The sequence below is a fragment of the Pyrus communis genome, chromosome 13 (assembly GCF_963583255.1).
Source record: "Pyrus communis chromosome 13, drPyrComm1.1, whole genome shotgun sequence".
Taxonomy (NCBI): Eukaryota; Viridiplantae; Streptophyta; class Magnoliopsida; order Rosales; family Rosaceae; genus Pyrus; species Pyrus communis.
Genome location: NC_084815.1, coordinates 9,016,599 through 9,031,727, shown reverse-complemented (window position 1 = coordinate 9,031,727; position 15,129 = coordinate 9,016,599). Strand labels below are relative to the sequence as shown.

General features: G+C 37.0%; 1 protein-coding gene across 1 annotated transcript; it reads right to left on the bottom strand.

The window, feature by feature from the left end:
* Positions 1-13,447: 13,447 nt before the first annotated feature.
* On the bottom strand, positions 13,448-14,570 carry LOC137712193 (uncharacterized). The gene is made up of 4 exons (XM_068451312.1): positions 14,266-14,570; positions 14,098-14,223; positions 13,902-14,013; positions 13,448-13,603 (listed from the first exon to the last, which is right to left on the bottom strand). Exons 1-4 carry the CDS (start codon positions 14,568-14,570, stop codon positions 13,448-13,450), a joined length of 699 nt encoding a protein of 232 aa, XP_068307413.1.
* Between the last annotated feature and the right edge of the window lie 559 nt (positions 14,571-15,129).

Sequence of the window (15,129 nt, the reverse complement as noted above, 5' to 3'; positions counted from 1 at the left end):
GAGTTTACAACTCAAATATCAATATGGTAATTCAAACAACTTCCCTCCCAACACCCCCCCCCCCTTTTTTTTCCTTACAAATACATGAATTTATCTATATATATAAAGGGAGAGACCCAAAATGGTGAAGCATCTAAAATGCTAAAAATATCCTCACTTTTCAATAAAACAGCACAAAACTGTCCCAATATAAATGGGTAATAATCGTAAAATACAAATAAAATAAGTTTAAAATCGTAATAAACAAAATATGAAAGCCACTGTACTTTTAGATTAATTCTGACCGTTTGATTACTCATCACATCATTTCTCTCTAAAAAAACCAAATAATAAATAAATATAGAGAAGCAGTTGTGCGGTTGCAGAGTTCCAAACTGAAGTCACCCTAAACCCAGCAAACTCCCCAGAAGTAGTTGTAGCGGTTGCAGAGTTGCACGATTAAAACCCCAACCTACCACAAATTACTATTCGGGAGAAACCCACTCAACTTCACGTACCCCTCTTTTTTTGTTGGTGCTTCTTCGTCCACCTTACAATTTGGTGTTTCTTCATCTATGCTTTTTCTTTAATGTAATTTATAGGTACCGGTCCACCATATTTCATTTGATGCTTCTTCAAAATCGAATTGTTTAATCCTAATTCACTTTGTTCAAGTTTTATTGAATTACAATATGGGTTTGCAGTTTAGAGTCGATTTGGGGATTTTAAAAGTGCTGGACATGCATAAACAAGAAGGCAGAATTTTCAAGGCTTCAGCAAAGGAGGTAAGACTATCATAATTTTCCCCAGAAGAGAACCAAGATGGTTTCCCTAGAAGATAACCAAGAAGGTAATTCAACCATGCACTGTTTGTTTGATCTCTTACTCCCCATTTGCTCAACTTTCTTTTGTTGTTTTTTGTTTTTTAATTTTAAACTTCATATACTTAATGTTTTGAGTTATCTCATGGATAGGCACAAACAAGAAGATAGCCTTGGCCTCTTCTAAGAGAACATAATCCACATGCAGAAGAGAACCAAGTCTTCTCATAAATATGCTCTACTATACATTAGCTTTCTTCGTTATGTTAATTGGTACTTTTTATCTATTTGTATTGTTCTTTGTTATGTCTCGCTATTTTTTTTGTTTGTTTGCATAATCCGAGTATTATTTTGATAAAAAAAATTGCATATTAAATGGGGTTTTATGCGGTTGATATGATGTCTGATTGGTTTCTTTGTAACCAAAAATTATTTTCCCCTGGCCTTTAACGATGGAATGCGGCCCCTTCATTTTCGACACACTTTGAATAAGGTTTGAGGTGACCATGGTGTGCAAATTACTAAGACTTCGAGACAGTGACGATTGGGATGAAGATCAAAGATGCTGAAGTATATATGTCGACAACTTGGCATTGTAAGTCTTTATAAATTCCAATTTGTATTACTGATAAACTATATATACCAAATGTGATTAGGAATTAAATTAAATATAAACTACATGGGGATAGATAAAGTGATTTAGTGGGAGAGCCAAAATATACTTGGAGACAATAAAAAACTGCACAAATTTGTGATAAGTTAACGAGTAAATGACTCTTTGTTTTGCATTTTTTCCTTTGGTAAGCTATGTCTAAAACTTTATTCATTTTATTGTTGGATTGAAGAACAAAGATCGTTGTTGTCGCATCCCGGCCCGGGAGGACCACTTCGCGGGCTCGCTCCACCACCGTAGCACGATATTGTCCACTTTGGGCCTCGACCACGCCCTCACGGTTTTGTTTCTAGGAACTCACACGAGAACTTCCCAATGGGGTTACCCATCCTGGGAGTGCTCTCGTGTGCTACTCGCTTAACTTCGGAGTTCCGGGCCCAATGCACCACCGTAGCATGATATTGTCCGCTTTGGGCCCCGACCACGCCCTCACGGTTTTGTTTCTGGGAACTCACACGAGAACTTCCCAATAGGGTCACCCATCCTGGGAGTGCTCTCGTGCGCTACTCGCTTAACTTCGGAGTTCCCATGGAACCCGAAGCCAGTGAGCTCCCAAAAGGCCTCGTGCTAGGTAGGGATGGGAATATACATATAAGGATCACTCCCTTGGGCAATGTGGGATGTTACAGTTGTCTTCGGTCAAGCAGCTTTTTCTTAATACTGATTACCAACCTATTTGTAATAATAATTGGATAGTTTAATTTCTCTTAGTGCATGTATTTACTTCTCTATCTTTATCTCTTTACGTATGACCTTCACTTGTCACCAAAGCAACCTTGCAACGGTCACACCTTAACACTTTAAGTTGCTTCAAGATCGACCAAGTTTTATGCATCAACACTGTCCATGTAAGCTAAAAAGTGGGACTCACTGTTGCCACACATACATTAAGCAGAAAAATTAACTCAGGCTTAAAGGATGTGACATTTTTATTCGGTTTGATACTTGATGTGAAAATTAACTTGACACACAAATTAAACCCTATTTGTGACAATTGTAGTATATATGCAAGTAGGGATCGTTCTAGACCGGGGATTAACTAGGGATGCTACTCAACACAAATAAGACTCAAAAACACTAAACTAGACTCTATAGACTCAAAACTAACTTAAAACACTCAAAACAGCAACACACAATAAAAAAGACTCAATTTTAGACCTAACAAGTGATTTTGACAAAAATAAAACTTAATTGATTCAAAAGACTAAAAGAAAACAGATTTTGACTCAAATAACAAGGCTAAAGGAAAGGGGGATTGTTTTTAACGAATTTAAAACTTAAAATAGAAACTTTGCATAAAACACTTTGTAAAAACCAATTTGGGTGAATTAAATGGGTGAAAGGCTGGTTAGAGGGTCCTTCTCCATACATGACATGTGCATACAAACCAATTTCCAGTTATTATTCCTTTAGACTATGAATGACAATGCCCCAAATTAACCGTGATAACACAAATTAACTTTCAGATTTTCCTTAATGCATTGAATTGATGGGATACGCATCACAACCAAAGTTTCCTTCTCAAGTTCCCTAACTATGAAAAACATGATAGAAAATCATATCAAAGGTCATTAAGTTCTTTGAAAACCATAAGTATTGACAAGGCATTCATAACTATGAAAAGCATGATACTCATACCAAGGATTTACTTAACACAATCATGACTAGTGACTTCCACTACTTGTGAATATAAGTTCATAACGATTAGGTGAAACTCCCTTATACTCTAGCATCAAATTCATGCATGCAAATTAAGTGTCGACCCCCAATCAACATACATAAACAAGTTTTGATAACTTCAAATAAGCAAATCACATTCAAGGCTTAAGAAACAATAACTGGATGTAATCAATTCATATAAAACATATAATCATGGCTTCGAATTCACCTCTAACTAAAAAGAAATTAGTTCCACATGTTCATCATAATTGAAAACCAAATTAACATAAACATTGAACTAAAACTAAGGATAGAAAGAACCAAGAAACGTTCCACACTCCAATGGCATGCACGGCACTCCTTTGAATCACAGATTGCACAAGTCTTCTTCTCCTTCCTTCCTTGCTTGGGGCAGTAGGGTGATGTGGTGTGAATTATGGTATTTGATGGATGAATGTATGAATGAGTGAATGAGTGAATGGATGGTATATTTTCTGCGGTATAAGCATGTATATTGATATATATTTATATATATATATATATATATATATATATGTTACACGGCTTAAACCCTAGGGAAATCAGATTAGGGTGTGGTAGAAATCAGGTGGGAAAAAGTTTGCACAATCCTAGGGGAAAAGGACTAGGGTTCCACAACAAAGACCAAGGAAGAAAGGGAAAAGGATTGCAGGTTCTAGAGCTTTTAGAAGAGGAAGAGGCACCACCTTTCTAGGGATTCTAGAAACAATGTGTTTTGTGGCAGAAATTGGACTTCTAGAAGGGATAAAGGGTGCGGCACCTATTTAAGAATAGATAGGGCGTTCTAGAACCATATATCTAGGTGTTCTAATGTGAAATTAAGTCCTCTTTGCAGCTGGAATTAAGGTGGAACAAGAGTAGGTTAGGATAAGATAAGATAAGGTTGGATAAGATAGGATTGGATAGGATAAGGTTGGATAATGTTCCTTATTTCTTGCTCTTTCCTTATCTTCTTTGTCCTTGAACTTGTTTCTCCTCATTTGTAACATGTTCTTAGCCTCTCTTGACTTCAATTTCATCCATCCATCTTGCTCCAAATGCAAGCTATCCATTCCATGCCGAAAATTTCTCCAAATGCCTCCAAAATGCACTTTCTTGCCAACTTTGCCATTAGGACCTACAAACACATGAAAATAGCTTAAAACACTATAATAAATAGTAATTAGCTAGCTAAATGCAAGGAAACAATATAACTAAGTAGCATAAATATGCTCCTATCAAATTCCCCCACACTTAGCTTTTGCTAGTCCTCGAGCAAAACGAAATAAAGAAAACAAACAAGACACAATCTAAACCTTCCAATAATTGCCTCAGGGATTTCCAATGCAACATGACATATTAAAGATCACCACTCAAATGGATTTTAGTTATCCCTTCCCTCAAGTACATACTTAATCGTAGTCACTACTCACTAGCTCCCATTTAATCAATTAAAACATGATTTTGAATGTAGTAACATGACTTAGAGAATTCCCTCAATTCCTTACCGGATATACTCTCTATTTTCACATAGGACTACACTCCCTACACTAGGTATATGTGAGAGGATTGATGTAAACATGTAGACTAATACTCACATATGCATAATCAATGAAGGCACTTTCTGGAATTATTAACATGAATATATATGATCTCATGAATGAATGTCACTACTTAGACGCGAGAACCAGGGATACCATATGCTCATACCAATTTTAAACTCCACTTATTGAAACACATAACAATCAAGCTAGAAGTCTAAGGTTTGTAACGGGGCTCACATATTGGCTAACAAAGAAAGGTAAGGATAAACAAAAGTTCTTAAAGCAATAGTAAGCAATGTAATGAAATAAACACTTAGAATTCACTTTTGAATGCAAAATCAACTTTGAACACCAAGGGAAACTTCACACAATACTTAGGGCCATATTCAAACTTTTGGACCATTTCTTCAACAATCAACACTTGTGAGTTAATTCATTTTCAACTCTTTTTCTTTCTTTTTCACGTTTTTTTTTCTTTTTCTTTTTTTTGTGGCACACAAATCATACATTCTCCTAGATTCCCACAAAAAACACCTTCCCCCACATTTGTTTTTCTGCAATTTTTAGATCAAAAGGAATTCCCTCTAAGTCATGCTTCACTATACTTTAAGAACAAGGGTATGGATAGTCCTATTCTAGGCTAGGTAAGGATAATGTGGTTAACAAAGAAAATAGGCTACTAAGGCTCAAAGGGGTTAAACCTACACTACATATGCATAGGGTAAGGCTTTTTGGCTCTGGTTTTAACTAAATAACTTCATCTTGTTATATGTTATGCAATCAATATCATGCTTTGAATGAAATGGGCATGAGTTCTCGTATTTGGAACTATAGTGATGAAACGCATTCTAAGTAGCAACCAAGCAAAGAATAATGAGATCATGCAACGACTTTAGAAAACAAAAACTTCACAGATTAATAACTCTCCAAATAAAGTTTAGGCTCAAGTCTGTCAGGGTTGTAGCATTAGTTTGAGTTTCTTCCTTCAAGCATATTACAAAAACTGACTTTTTTTTCTTTGTGATTACATGTGAATTCGTAAATGATAACTACAACTAAGCATAAACTAAAGAGTAAATCAAACTTCCATCCATATTTGTAACTTTCTTTAATAGTCATGCAATTAAAAACCAAAAAGGGTTGTTTTTATGTGTCTTAAACAGAAAATCCGAAAATTAAAAACCAAATTCTCGATTAGAAACTTTAGCTTGCCCACTTGTTTGAGGATGATAAGGTGTCATCACCTTATGTGTGACATTATACTTCTTGAGCAACGCCTCAATGGTTCGATTGAAAAAATGGGAGCCCCCATCACTTATAAGAGCCCTTGGCATTCCAAATCTTGCAAATATGTTAGTTTTCACAAATTCTGCAGCCACTTTGGAATCATTAGTACGGGTGGCTTTTGCTTCCACCCATTTTGAAAAATAATCAACCGCAAGTAAAATATAAACAAAACCATGAGATGAAGGAAAATGACCCATAAAATCAATACCCCAAACATCAAAAATTTCAACCACAAAGATGGGGGCTTGCAGCATTAAGTTCTAGCATCCTTAAAGATAGTAGGCCAATATAAACTACGTGCAGTCCTTTGAGTGCCAAAGTGACCTCCACATGCATAAGTGTGACAAAAAGTTAAAATTGAATTAAATTCCAATTCATGCACACACCTACGAATGACTTGGTCAGCGCAATATTTCCACAAATAAGGATCATCCCACACATAAAACCAAGCCTCATTTTTAAGTTTATCACGTTGGTGCTTATTTAGGTTGCTTGAAACTTGTTTAGACACCAAATAATTCACTAAATCGACATACCATGGCTCACTTACCTCAATGGACAGCAGCTGCTCATCTAGGAATGTCTTTGGGATAGGCACAGTATCTTCTTCATGCACCATACAGCTCAAGTGGTCAGCCACCATGTTTTCACTTCCTTTATTATCCTGGATTTCGATATCAAACTCTTGAAGTAGAAGCATCCAGTGAATAAGCCTTGGTTTGGCCTCCTTCTTGGTGAGTAAATACTTTAACACTGCATGATCAACGTAAATTATAACTTTAGTGCCAAGTAAATAAGAGTGAAACTTATCTAAAGCAAAAACAACAGCAAGAAGTTCTTTTTTCCGTTGTGGAGTAATTCAATTGGGCATCATTCAAGGTCTGGGATGCATAATAGATGACATGTGGCTGCTTGTTCTTCCTTTGGCCTAAAACAGCTTCTAATGCATAATCTGAGGCATCGCACATAAGCTCAAAAGGAAGGCTCCAATCTGGTGAAACAATGATGGGGGCCAAAGTGAGCATCTCTTTGAGGTGTTTGAAGGCCTTCTCACATTCCTCATCGAACCTGAATGAGACATCTTTTTGGAGAAGTCGGTAAAGGGGCTTAGAAATCGTTGAAAAGTCCTTGATGAATCATCTATAAAATCCTGCATGTCCAAGAAAAGAACGAACCTCTCTAACCGAAGTAGGAGAGGGTAAGTAGCGTACTAGATCTATTTTTGATTTATCAACCTCAATACCATTGGCCGAAATTATATGCCCTAGAACTATGCCTTGTTTTACCATGAAATGACATTTTTCCCAATTTAAAACAAGGTTAGTTTCAATGCATCGTTTCAAGATTAAAGTGAGATTATGTAAACAATCATCAAACGAATCACCAAATACACTAAAATCATCCATGAAAACTTCAATAATCTTCTCCACAAAATCTGAAAATATACTTACCATGCATCTTTGAAAGGTGGCAGATGCATTGCATAAACTGAATGGCATGACGATAGGCAAAAGTACCAAAGGGACACGTGAAAGTGGTATTTTCTTGGTCATCCGGAGCTATGAAAATTTGATTATATCCCGAATAACCATCAAGAAAACAATAAAAAGAATGACCGGCATAGGGAAGTGATTCTTACTTGTGGTGGCGTTGAGCTTCCTATAATCAATGCAAACTCTCCAACCTGTTTGGATACATGTTGGCACAAGCTCATTCTCGGCATTCTTCACCACCGTCACTTCGGATTTCTTTGGCACAACTTGAACTGGTGAAACCCAACGACTATCCGAGATAGGATAAATCACTCCACAATCAAGGAATTTGATAATCTCTTTCTTCACAACTTCCATCATTGAAGGGTTAAGTCGACGTTGAGCCTCTCGAGTTGGTTTAGCCCCCTCTTCTAGAAGTATGTGATGCATGCATATTGTAGGGCTAATTCCCTTAATGTCAGCCAAGGTCCATTCTATGGCTATTTTGTGCTCTTTCAACACTCAAACCAATTTCTCCTCCTCCATTGCCGTGAATGATGAAGAAACAATGACGGGCAACATTTCTTTGTCTCCCAAATAGACATATTTCAAATGACTTGGCAATGGTTTAAGTTCAAGAATGGATGCCTAAATCACTGAAGGTAATAACTTGTTAGTAGAAACGGGAATTGAAATTGAGATTGGGGGCTTACCTTGATATTGTGGCGATGACTCAAGTGCACCCACCATCTCGCCAACTTCATCATTATGCACGGCTAGATTGGGTTTTAAGCCCAATCCCTTGGCAATTATTGTTTCAATGGGATCTTTGTCCAACGAATCAAGATAGTCATGCGCCAATGAATCAAATATATCAATAGAAAAACAAGAATGATAATCTTTAGGATATTTAATAGTTTCAGAAAGATTGAAATCAATAACTGCTTTATCAAATTCCATCGTTAAAGTCCCTTTGAACACATCAATCTTGGTGCGGGCTGTTTTCATGAAAGGTCTCCCAAGTAGGATCGGCAATGGTGGAGAATGGGTTGAATCTTCCATGTCAAGCACGTAAAAGTCTGCTAGAAAGATCAAATTGTTAACCTGCACCAAAACATCTTCCAAAACTCCTTTTGGATAAGTATTAGAACAATCGGCCAATTGGATAATCACACCATTGTTTTTATGCCCTCCTAAGTTCATAGATGCATAAATTGAGTAAGGCATGACATTAATTGAAGCTCCTAAGTCTAGCATAGCATGTTCAAACTTAGTATTGCCAATAATACAAGGAATTGTAAAACTACCCGGATCTTTGCATTTAGGTGGTAGTTTCTTTGTAACACCACAGAAACATTCTCACTTACCTAGACCACCTCCTTGTTTGAAATCCTTTTCCTTGTTGTGCAAAGTTCTTTCAAGAATTTAGCATACTTAGGAACTTGCTTGATTGCATCAAGGAGCAGGATATTGACTTGAATTTTCCTAAGGGTTTCCAGAATGTCTTTCTCATTCTCTTCTTTCTTTGATTGCTTAAACCTACTAGGAAAGGGCACAATTTTTGTAATAGAACTAGAAGAATTCGAATTTGGACTTACCTTGGTGGTTTGGGACGGTTTTGGTGCACTAAGGGGCTGCGGCGAGGTTTTGGCTTCCATTGTCGTGGCCTTTGCTCCCTGTTCTTCTTCTTGCAGCAGCTTTTCCTCCTCTTGGCTTGTTTTGGACGGTTTTGGGGTGGTTCCAACCTCCTTACCACTTCTCAATATGATTGCCTTGGCGGTTTCAAAACCTCCATTCGAATTGACAATTGTTAAACTAGGCAATTTATCTTCTTCTCTGAATTGGCCTGTGAATTCCGCCATTTGCCCCATTTGCTTCTTCAATTCTCCTATATCCTTGGCTTGATTTTGACAGCCTTGCGACAAGGTAGTTAATAATTGAAGAACATTATCATTATGCATTGACAAACTTAAATTTTGTTGGGTAGGTTGTGATTGAGGTTGAGATTGTGTGAATGGCTTTTGATATATCCCAGGAGGTGGTGGACGAAATCCTCTTTGTTGCTAAGGTTGTTGAGGCTCTCTCCACTTAAAATTTGGATGATATTTCCATCTCGGATTGTATGTATTTGAGTATGGATCATTCCTTTGCTGATTTTGGCCTTAAAAACCTATGGCATTGGTATTTTCCCATCCTCCATTCTTTATCAATTGAGGGCCTTGATCATTAAGGTGTCCTTGCATAAAACACACGCCACACACATTTGGTGTAATTCCTTGCACCTTGCATCCTTCGGCAACCTGAGATACAAGCATAGTGAGGTTAGCTAATTGAGATTGAATTTCGGCTATTAAACTTACCTCATGGACTTGCTGCCGTGGGGTGTCTCTTTGTCTAACACCTTCGTATTGTTGTGCATTCAAGGCTCGATTTGCAATTAAGACCTTGGCAGCCACCGGTGTTTTGTCAACCAAAGCACCTCCTGCCGAGGCATCTAGCATTTATCTCTCAATTGGAAGGAGTCCTTCGTAGAAATATTGAATTAAAAGTTCTTCCTTCATTTGATGTTGAGGGCATGATGCAACTAGAGTCTTGAAACGTTCATAATACGTTGGAAAAGACTCCCCTTGGTTTTGTTGAATGCCACTAATTTTCTTCCTCAAAAGAATCACTCTTGATGTTGGGAAGAATTTCTCTAAGAATGCCTACTCCATGCTTTCCCAAGAAGTGACAATTCTAGGTGCCAATTCGTATAACCAATCTTTAGCCTTTTCCAAAAGAGAGAATGGAAAGGCTTTCATCTTCAAAATGTTCCCATCGACGTTGATGGGTGTCATGCTTGAACGTACCACTTCAAACTCCTTAGGATGCTTGTTTGGATCTTCCATGGACAGCCCATGGTATTTGGGAATGTGATGCAACAAGCTAGACTTTAATTCGAACTCATCGGTCTTGCCTTGAGCTGCATAGGATATTGAATGCATAAAGGCACAACATTGTCTAATCCCGAGGCCAAAAGTTCTTTGATTGTTCGATTATCCGCTGCCATGCTTTCTTCTTCTTCAAATTCAGATTCGGACTCTGAATTTGAACTAGGCGGATTAGGCTCTGGTTGCTTCCTCTTTCTACTCAAAGTTCATTCAAAATCGTCGTCAAAATCCAATATGTTTGCACGAATAGGTTGAGAACAACGAGTCATAAACTAGTACCTGAAACAAAGAACAAAAACAAATCAGCAACCACTTTAAAGGGGCCCAGCAACCACAAACAAAAAGACACAAAGAAACACACTACACACGTTGACACGACACAAACAAAAGGGATTAACAAGTCTGCTAATCCCCGGCAACGGCGCCAAAATTTGATGTGAAAATTAACTTGACACACAAATTAAACCCTATTTGTGACAATTGTAGTATATATGCAAGTAGGGATCGTTCTAGACCGGGGATTAACTAGGGATGCTAATCAACATAAATAAGACTCAAAAACACGAAACTAGACTCTATAGACTCAAAACTAACTTAAAACACTCAAAACAGCAACACACAATAAAGAAGACTCAATTTTAGACCTAACAAGTGATTTGGACGAAAATAAAACTTAATTGACTCAAAAGAATAAAAGAAAACAGATTTTGACTCAAATAACAAGACTAAATGAAAGTGGGATTGTTTTTGACGAATTTAAAACTTAAAACAAAAACTTTGCATAAAACACTTTGTAAAAACGAATTTGGGTGAATTAAATGGGTGAAAGGCTAGTTAGAGGGTCCTTCTCCACACATGACATATGCATACAAACCAATTTCCAGTTATTATTCCTTTAGACTATGAATGGCAATGCCCCAAATTAACCATGATAGCACAACTTAACTTTCAGATTTTCCTTAATTCATTGAATTGGATGGGATATGCATCACAACCAAAGTATCCTTCTCAAGTTCCCTAACTATGAAAAGCATGATAGAAAATCATATCAAAGGTCATTAAGTTCTTTGAAAACCATAAGCATTGACAAGGCATTCGTAACTATGAAAAGCATGATACTCATACCAAGGATTTACTTAACACAATCAAGACCAGTGGCTTCCACTACTTGTAAATATAAGTTCATAATGATTAGGTGAAACTCTCTTATACTCTAGCATCAAATTCATGCATGCAAATTAAGTGTCAACCCCCAATCAACATACATAAACAAGTTTTGATAACTTCAGATAAGCAAATCACATTCAAGGCTTAAGAAACAATAACTAGATGTAATCAATTCATATAAAACATATAATCATGGCTTCGAATTCACCTCTAACTAAAAAGAAATTAGTTCCACATGTTCATCATAATTGAAAACCAAATTAACATAAACATTGAACTAAAACTAAGGATGGAAAGAACCAAGAAACGCTCCACACTCCAATGGCATGCACGGTACTCCCTTTGAATCGCAGATTGCACAAGTCCTCTTCTCCTTCCTTCCTTGCTTGCGGCACTAGGGTGATGTGGTGTGAATTATGGTATTTGATGGATGAATGTATGAATGAGTGAATGAGTGAATGGATGGTATATTTTTTGCGGTATAAGCATGTATATATATATATATATATATATGTGTGTTACATGGCTTAAACCCTAGGGAAATCAGATTAGGGTGTGGTAGAAATCAGGTGGGAAAAAGTTTGCACAATCTTAGGGGAAAAGGACTAGGGTTCCACGGCAAAAACCAAGGAAGAAAGGGAAAAGGATTACAAGTTCCAGAGCTTCTAGAAGAGGGAGAGGCGCCACCTTTCTAGGGATTCTAGAAACAATGTGTTTTGTGGCAGAAATTGGACTTCTAGAAGGGATAAAGGGTACGGCACCTATTTAGGAACAGATAGGGTGTTCTAGAACCATATATCTAGGTGTCCTAATGTGAAATTAAGTCCTCTTTGCAGCTAGAATTAAGGTAGAACAAGATTAGGTTAGGATAAGATAAGATAAGGTTGGATGAGATAGGATTGGATAGGATAAGGTTGGATAATGTTCCTTATTTCTTGCTCTTTCCTTATCTTCTTTGTCTTTGAACTTGTTTCTCCTCATTTGTAATATGTTCTTAGCCTCTCTTGACTTCAATTTCGTCCATCCATCTTGCTCCAAATGCAAAGTTATCCATTCCATGCCCAAAACTGCTCCAAATGGCTCCAAAATGCACTTTCTTGCCAACTTTGCCATTAGGACCTACAAACACACGAAAATAGCTTAAAACACTATAATAAATAGTAATTAGCTAACAAAATGCAAGGAAACAACATAACTAAGTAGTATAAATATGCTCCTATCAATACTTGTTTGAAATGTTTAAAAAGATTGAAATCAATTTAGAATGACACCAAAAACTTGCATTTGGCGAGAATCGAACGTAAAACCTCTCACTTACAAGTAAAGAAAAATGCTACCAGACTGTAGTACTAAGTGGCCAATATGATAAGGTATTTAGATAAATAAATTCCTCTTCACATGAGAATTCATTATTTCATCAAAATGCATGATTTTATTATTTCATTAGAATGCCCGATACTAATCAACGTGGTCTCGTGTAAGTCGCTCTCTTTTCTTACTCCATAGTCCACCCAGTCCCACAGAAGCCATATGGCTCATACTCATTAAACTTGGTCCCCTTTTTTAAATGAAATACAAAAAACTGAAAGAAAACCTGTTTACAAGCATTACTGCTCTCTGCTATGCTGTCAATGGTTGCTTTGCTGTGTTTTCTCAAGCAGAAAACTAAAGGTCCAAAGCAAGCAAAACACATCACCAGACTCTCCCTTTTCTCTATATATTCCTTCTAAATTGCATCTTCATCATAAGTTTAAACACATTTTAAACTGGAAAGATAGGCAAGCAGGTTCATTCATATGGAATGCTCATGTGGTTCGTACAATTAGCAATAAGTTTGGTTCGGGCAATATTGGCCACTTCTGAATACAACCAGAACAAATCTCAAAATTTGCATCACTCACTCGCGCGTGTCATCAATTCCATCAAAATCACTAACACCATCAAGGGCGCCATCAGGTTCCTCTTCCTCTTCATCAGATCCCTCTTCATCGCTTGTATAGGACTCGTCAATAAGGAGACTTATTGTCACATTCTCATCAACATGGTCAATTACCTATTCAGAAAGCTTGCATTAACTAGGTATTCAATAATATTTCACTTGCCACAAACTTCACTAACACCTGTGCTCTTCCCCCTGTATAATGCACGTCCAAGACACTTGATAGCTGAAGAATGGAAAGTTGAAACTCTGGACTCAATGAGTTGCATACCCATTAAGATTCAATGAAAAGAAAAAGAACTACCAGGATTTCTTACGACAAAGAGGATCAGAAATCCAAAAACCAAATAGTAATATAAGCCGCACATGAACATGCCATTCCCAAAGAAGATTCTTATAACAAGTTTCTTACTTGATATATGGAGTTCAAGGCACTCAAAGAAGATTCTTGGGACACTATACCACTTGGGTGTTGAAGAAGTAAACTTCGAAGCCATGGAAGCGCAGATGCCAAAATTGCACCCCTGTAGTAAAAAATAAAGCGTACAAATCCATTAGCTATACCAAGAGATCATCCAGCATATACAGCGTACCGCTAGATATCATACCTCAACTGAATGATACAAATGAGAGATTGTAAGAGCTTCAAACACCAGATGGATTCAGCAGTGAGAGAGATTTTGCAATGACCTAAAACACCAGTTGTACAATCCACATTAACAGTTATCGTCATGCTTCAGTATTATATAATCAATACGAACTACGAAAGCTATTACCTTCTCATTTTGGGTGTATAATCTAATAAAAGGGCATAGTCATCGGCATGTAGTGCTTGCTTGAGTAAAATATAAACTGAGTCTGCACTTGGAGGCTTTGAATCTAGAGAAGATTCCTCTTTATCATGGCTCTCCGGTCTTTCATTGTCTAATAATTCTAAACTTTCTTGTTTTTCTCCCATAGTTGGTTCATTCAAATCCTCGTTAACAAGAACTACATCTGAAGCCTCCCCATGACCTAGATGAATTAAGGTAAATGTATCAACATACAAATGCTCAAGATTTGTGTTTTGTTCACGAACCATTGTTTATCTAACTAAATTAAATAATTTGAAACAATTAAGAAAGCATGTAATAACAATTGTGCTATAGTAATCTGAATTTCGATACCACGGAACCAGTAGTATTCTTTCCTATTTCACGTTTGTTTATCCCCATCTTGAACTGGATGCGGTTGCGGACAGACAGTAGTTCCAAATCTCAAATGGTGCTTCTTGTTCTGTCTCAAGTATAGGAAACTCTTTCCAATTTCAAGGATGTCTTTGAGAGTTGGAGGATTCAAATCCATTTTTGGTGCACGTTTCTTACTGCCCTTTTTACTCATGATTGGGGGACCTTCTGGTTCTAATAACAAATCATGAACATCAGTGAGAAACCATAGAAAGTTTCAGATAGAATCTATTAAGCAGACAAATGCTAAAGAAGTGCTTCCACATTAGCTGATTAGTGATTTATCATCACACAAAACAAAAAAACATTTAAATCGTTCAAAGTTGATGATCCTCCGTGCTAAGCATTCAATCAAATAACCCTGTAATAACAAGTACGACACCAATATCAACTAATACACAGCGGGGAAAAGAA

Excerpts from the sequence above, each read along its gene's own strand:
- LOC137712193 (XM_068451312.1), bottom strand. The coding sequence starts at position 14,570 with ATGGTTCGTGAACAAAACACAAATCTTGAGCATTTGTATGTTGATACA. Across the intron at positions 14,224-14,265 it reads TATACACCCAAAATGAGAAG|CATGACGATAACTGTTAATG; the intron begins GTAATAGCTTTC and ends ATAATACTGAAG. Across the intron at positions 14,014-14,097 it reads ATTTGTATCATTCAGTTGAG|GGGTGCAATTTTGGCATCTG; the intron begins GTATGATATCTA and ends TTTTTACTACAG.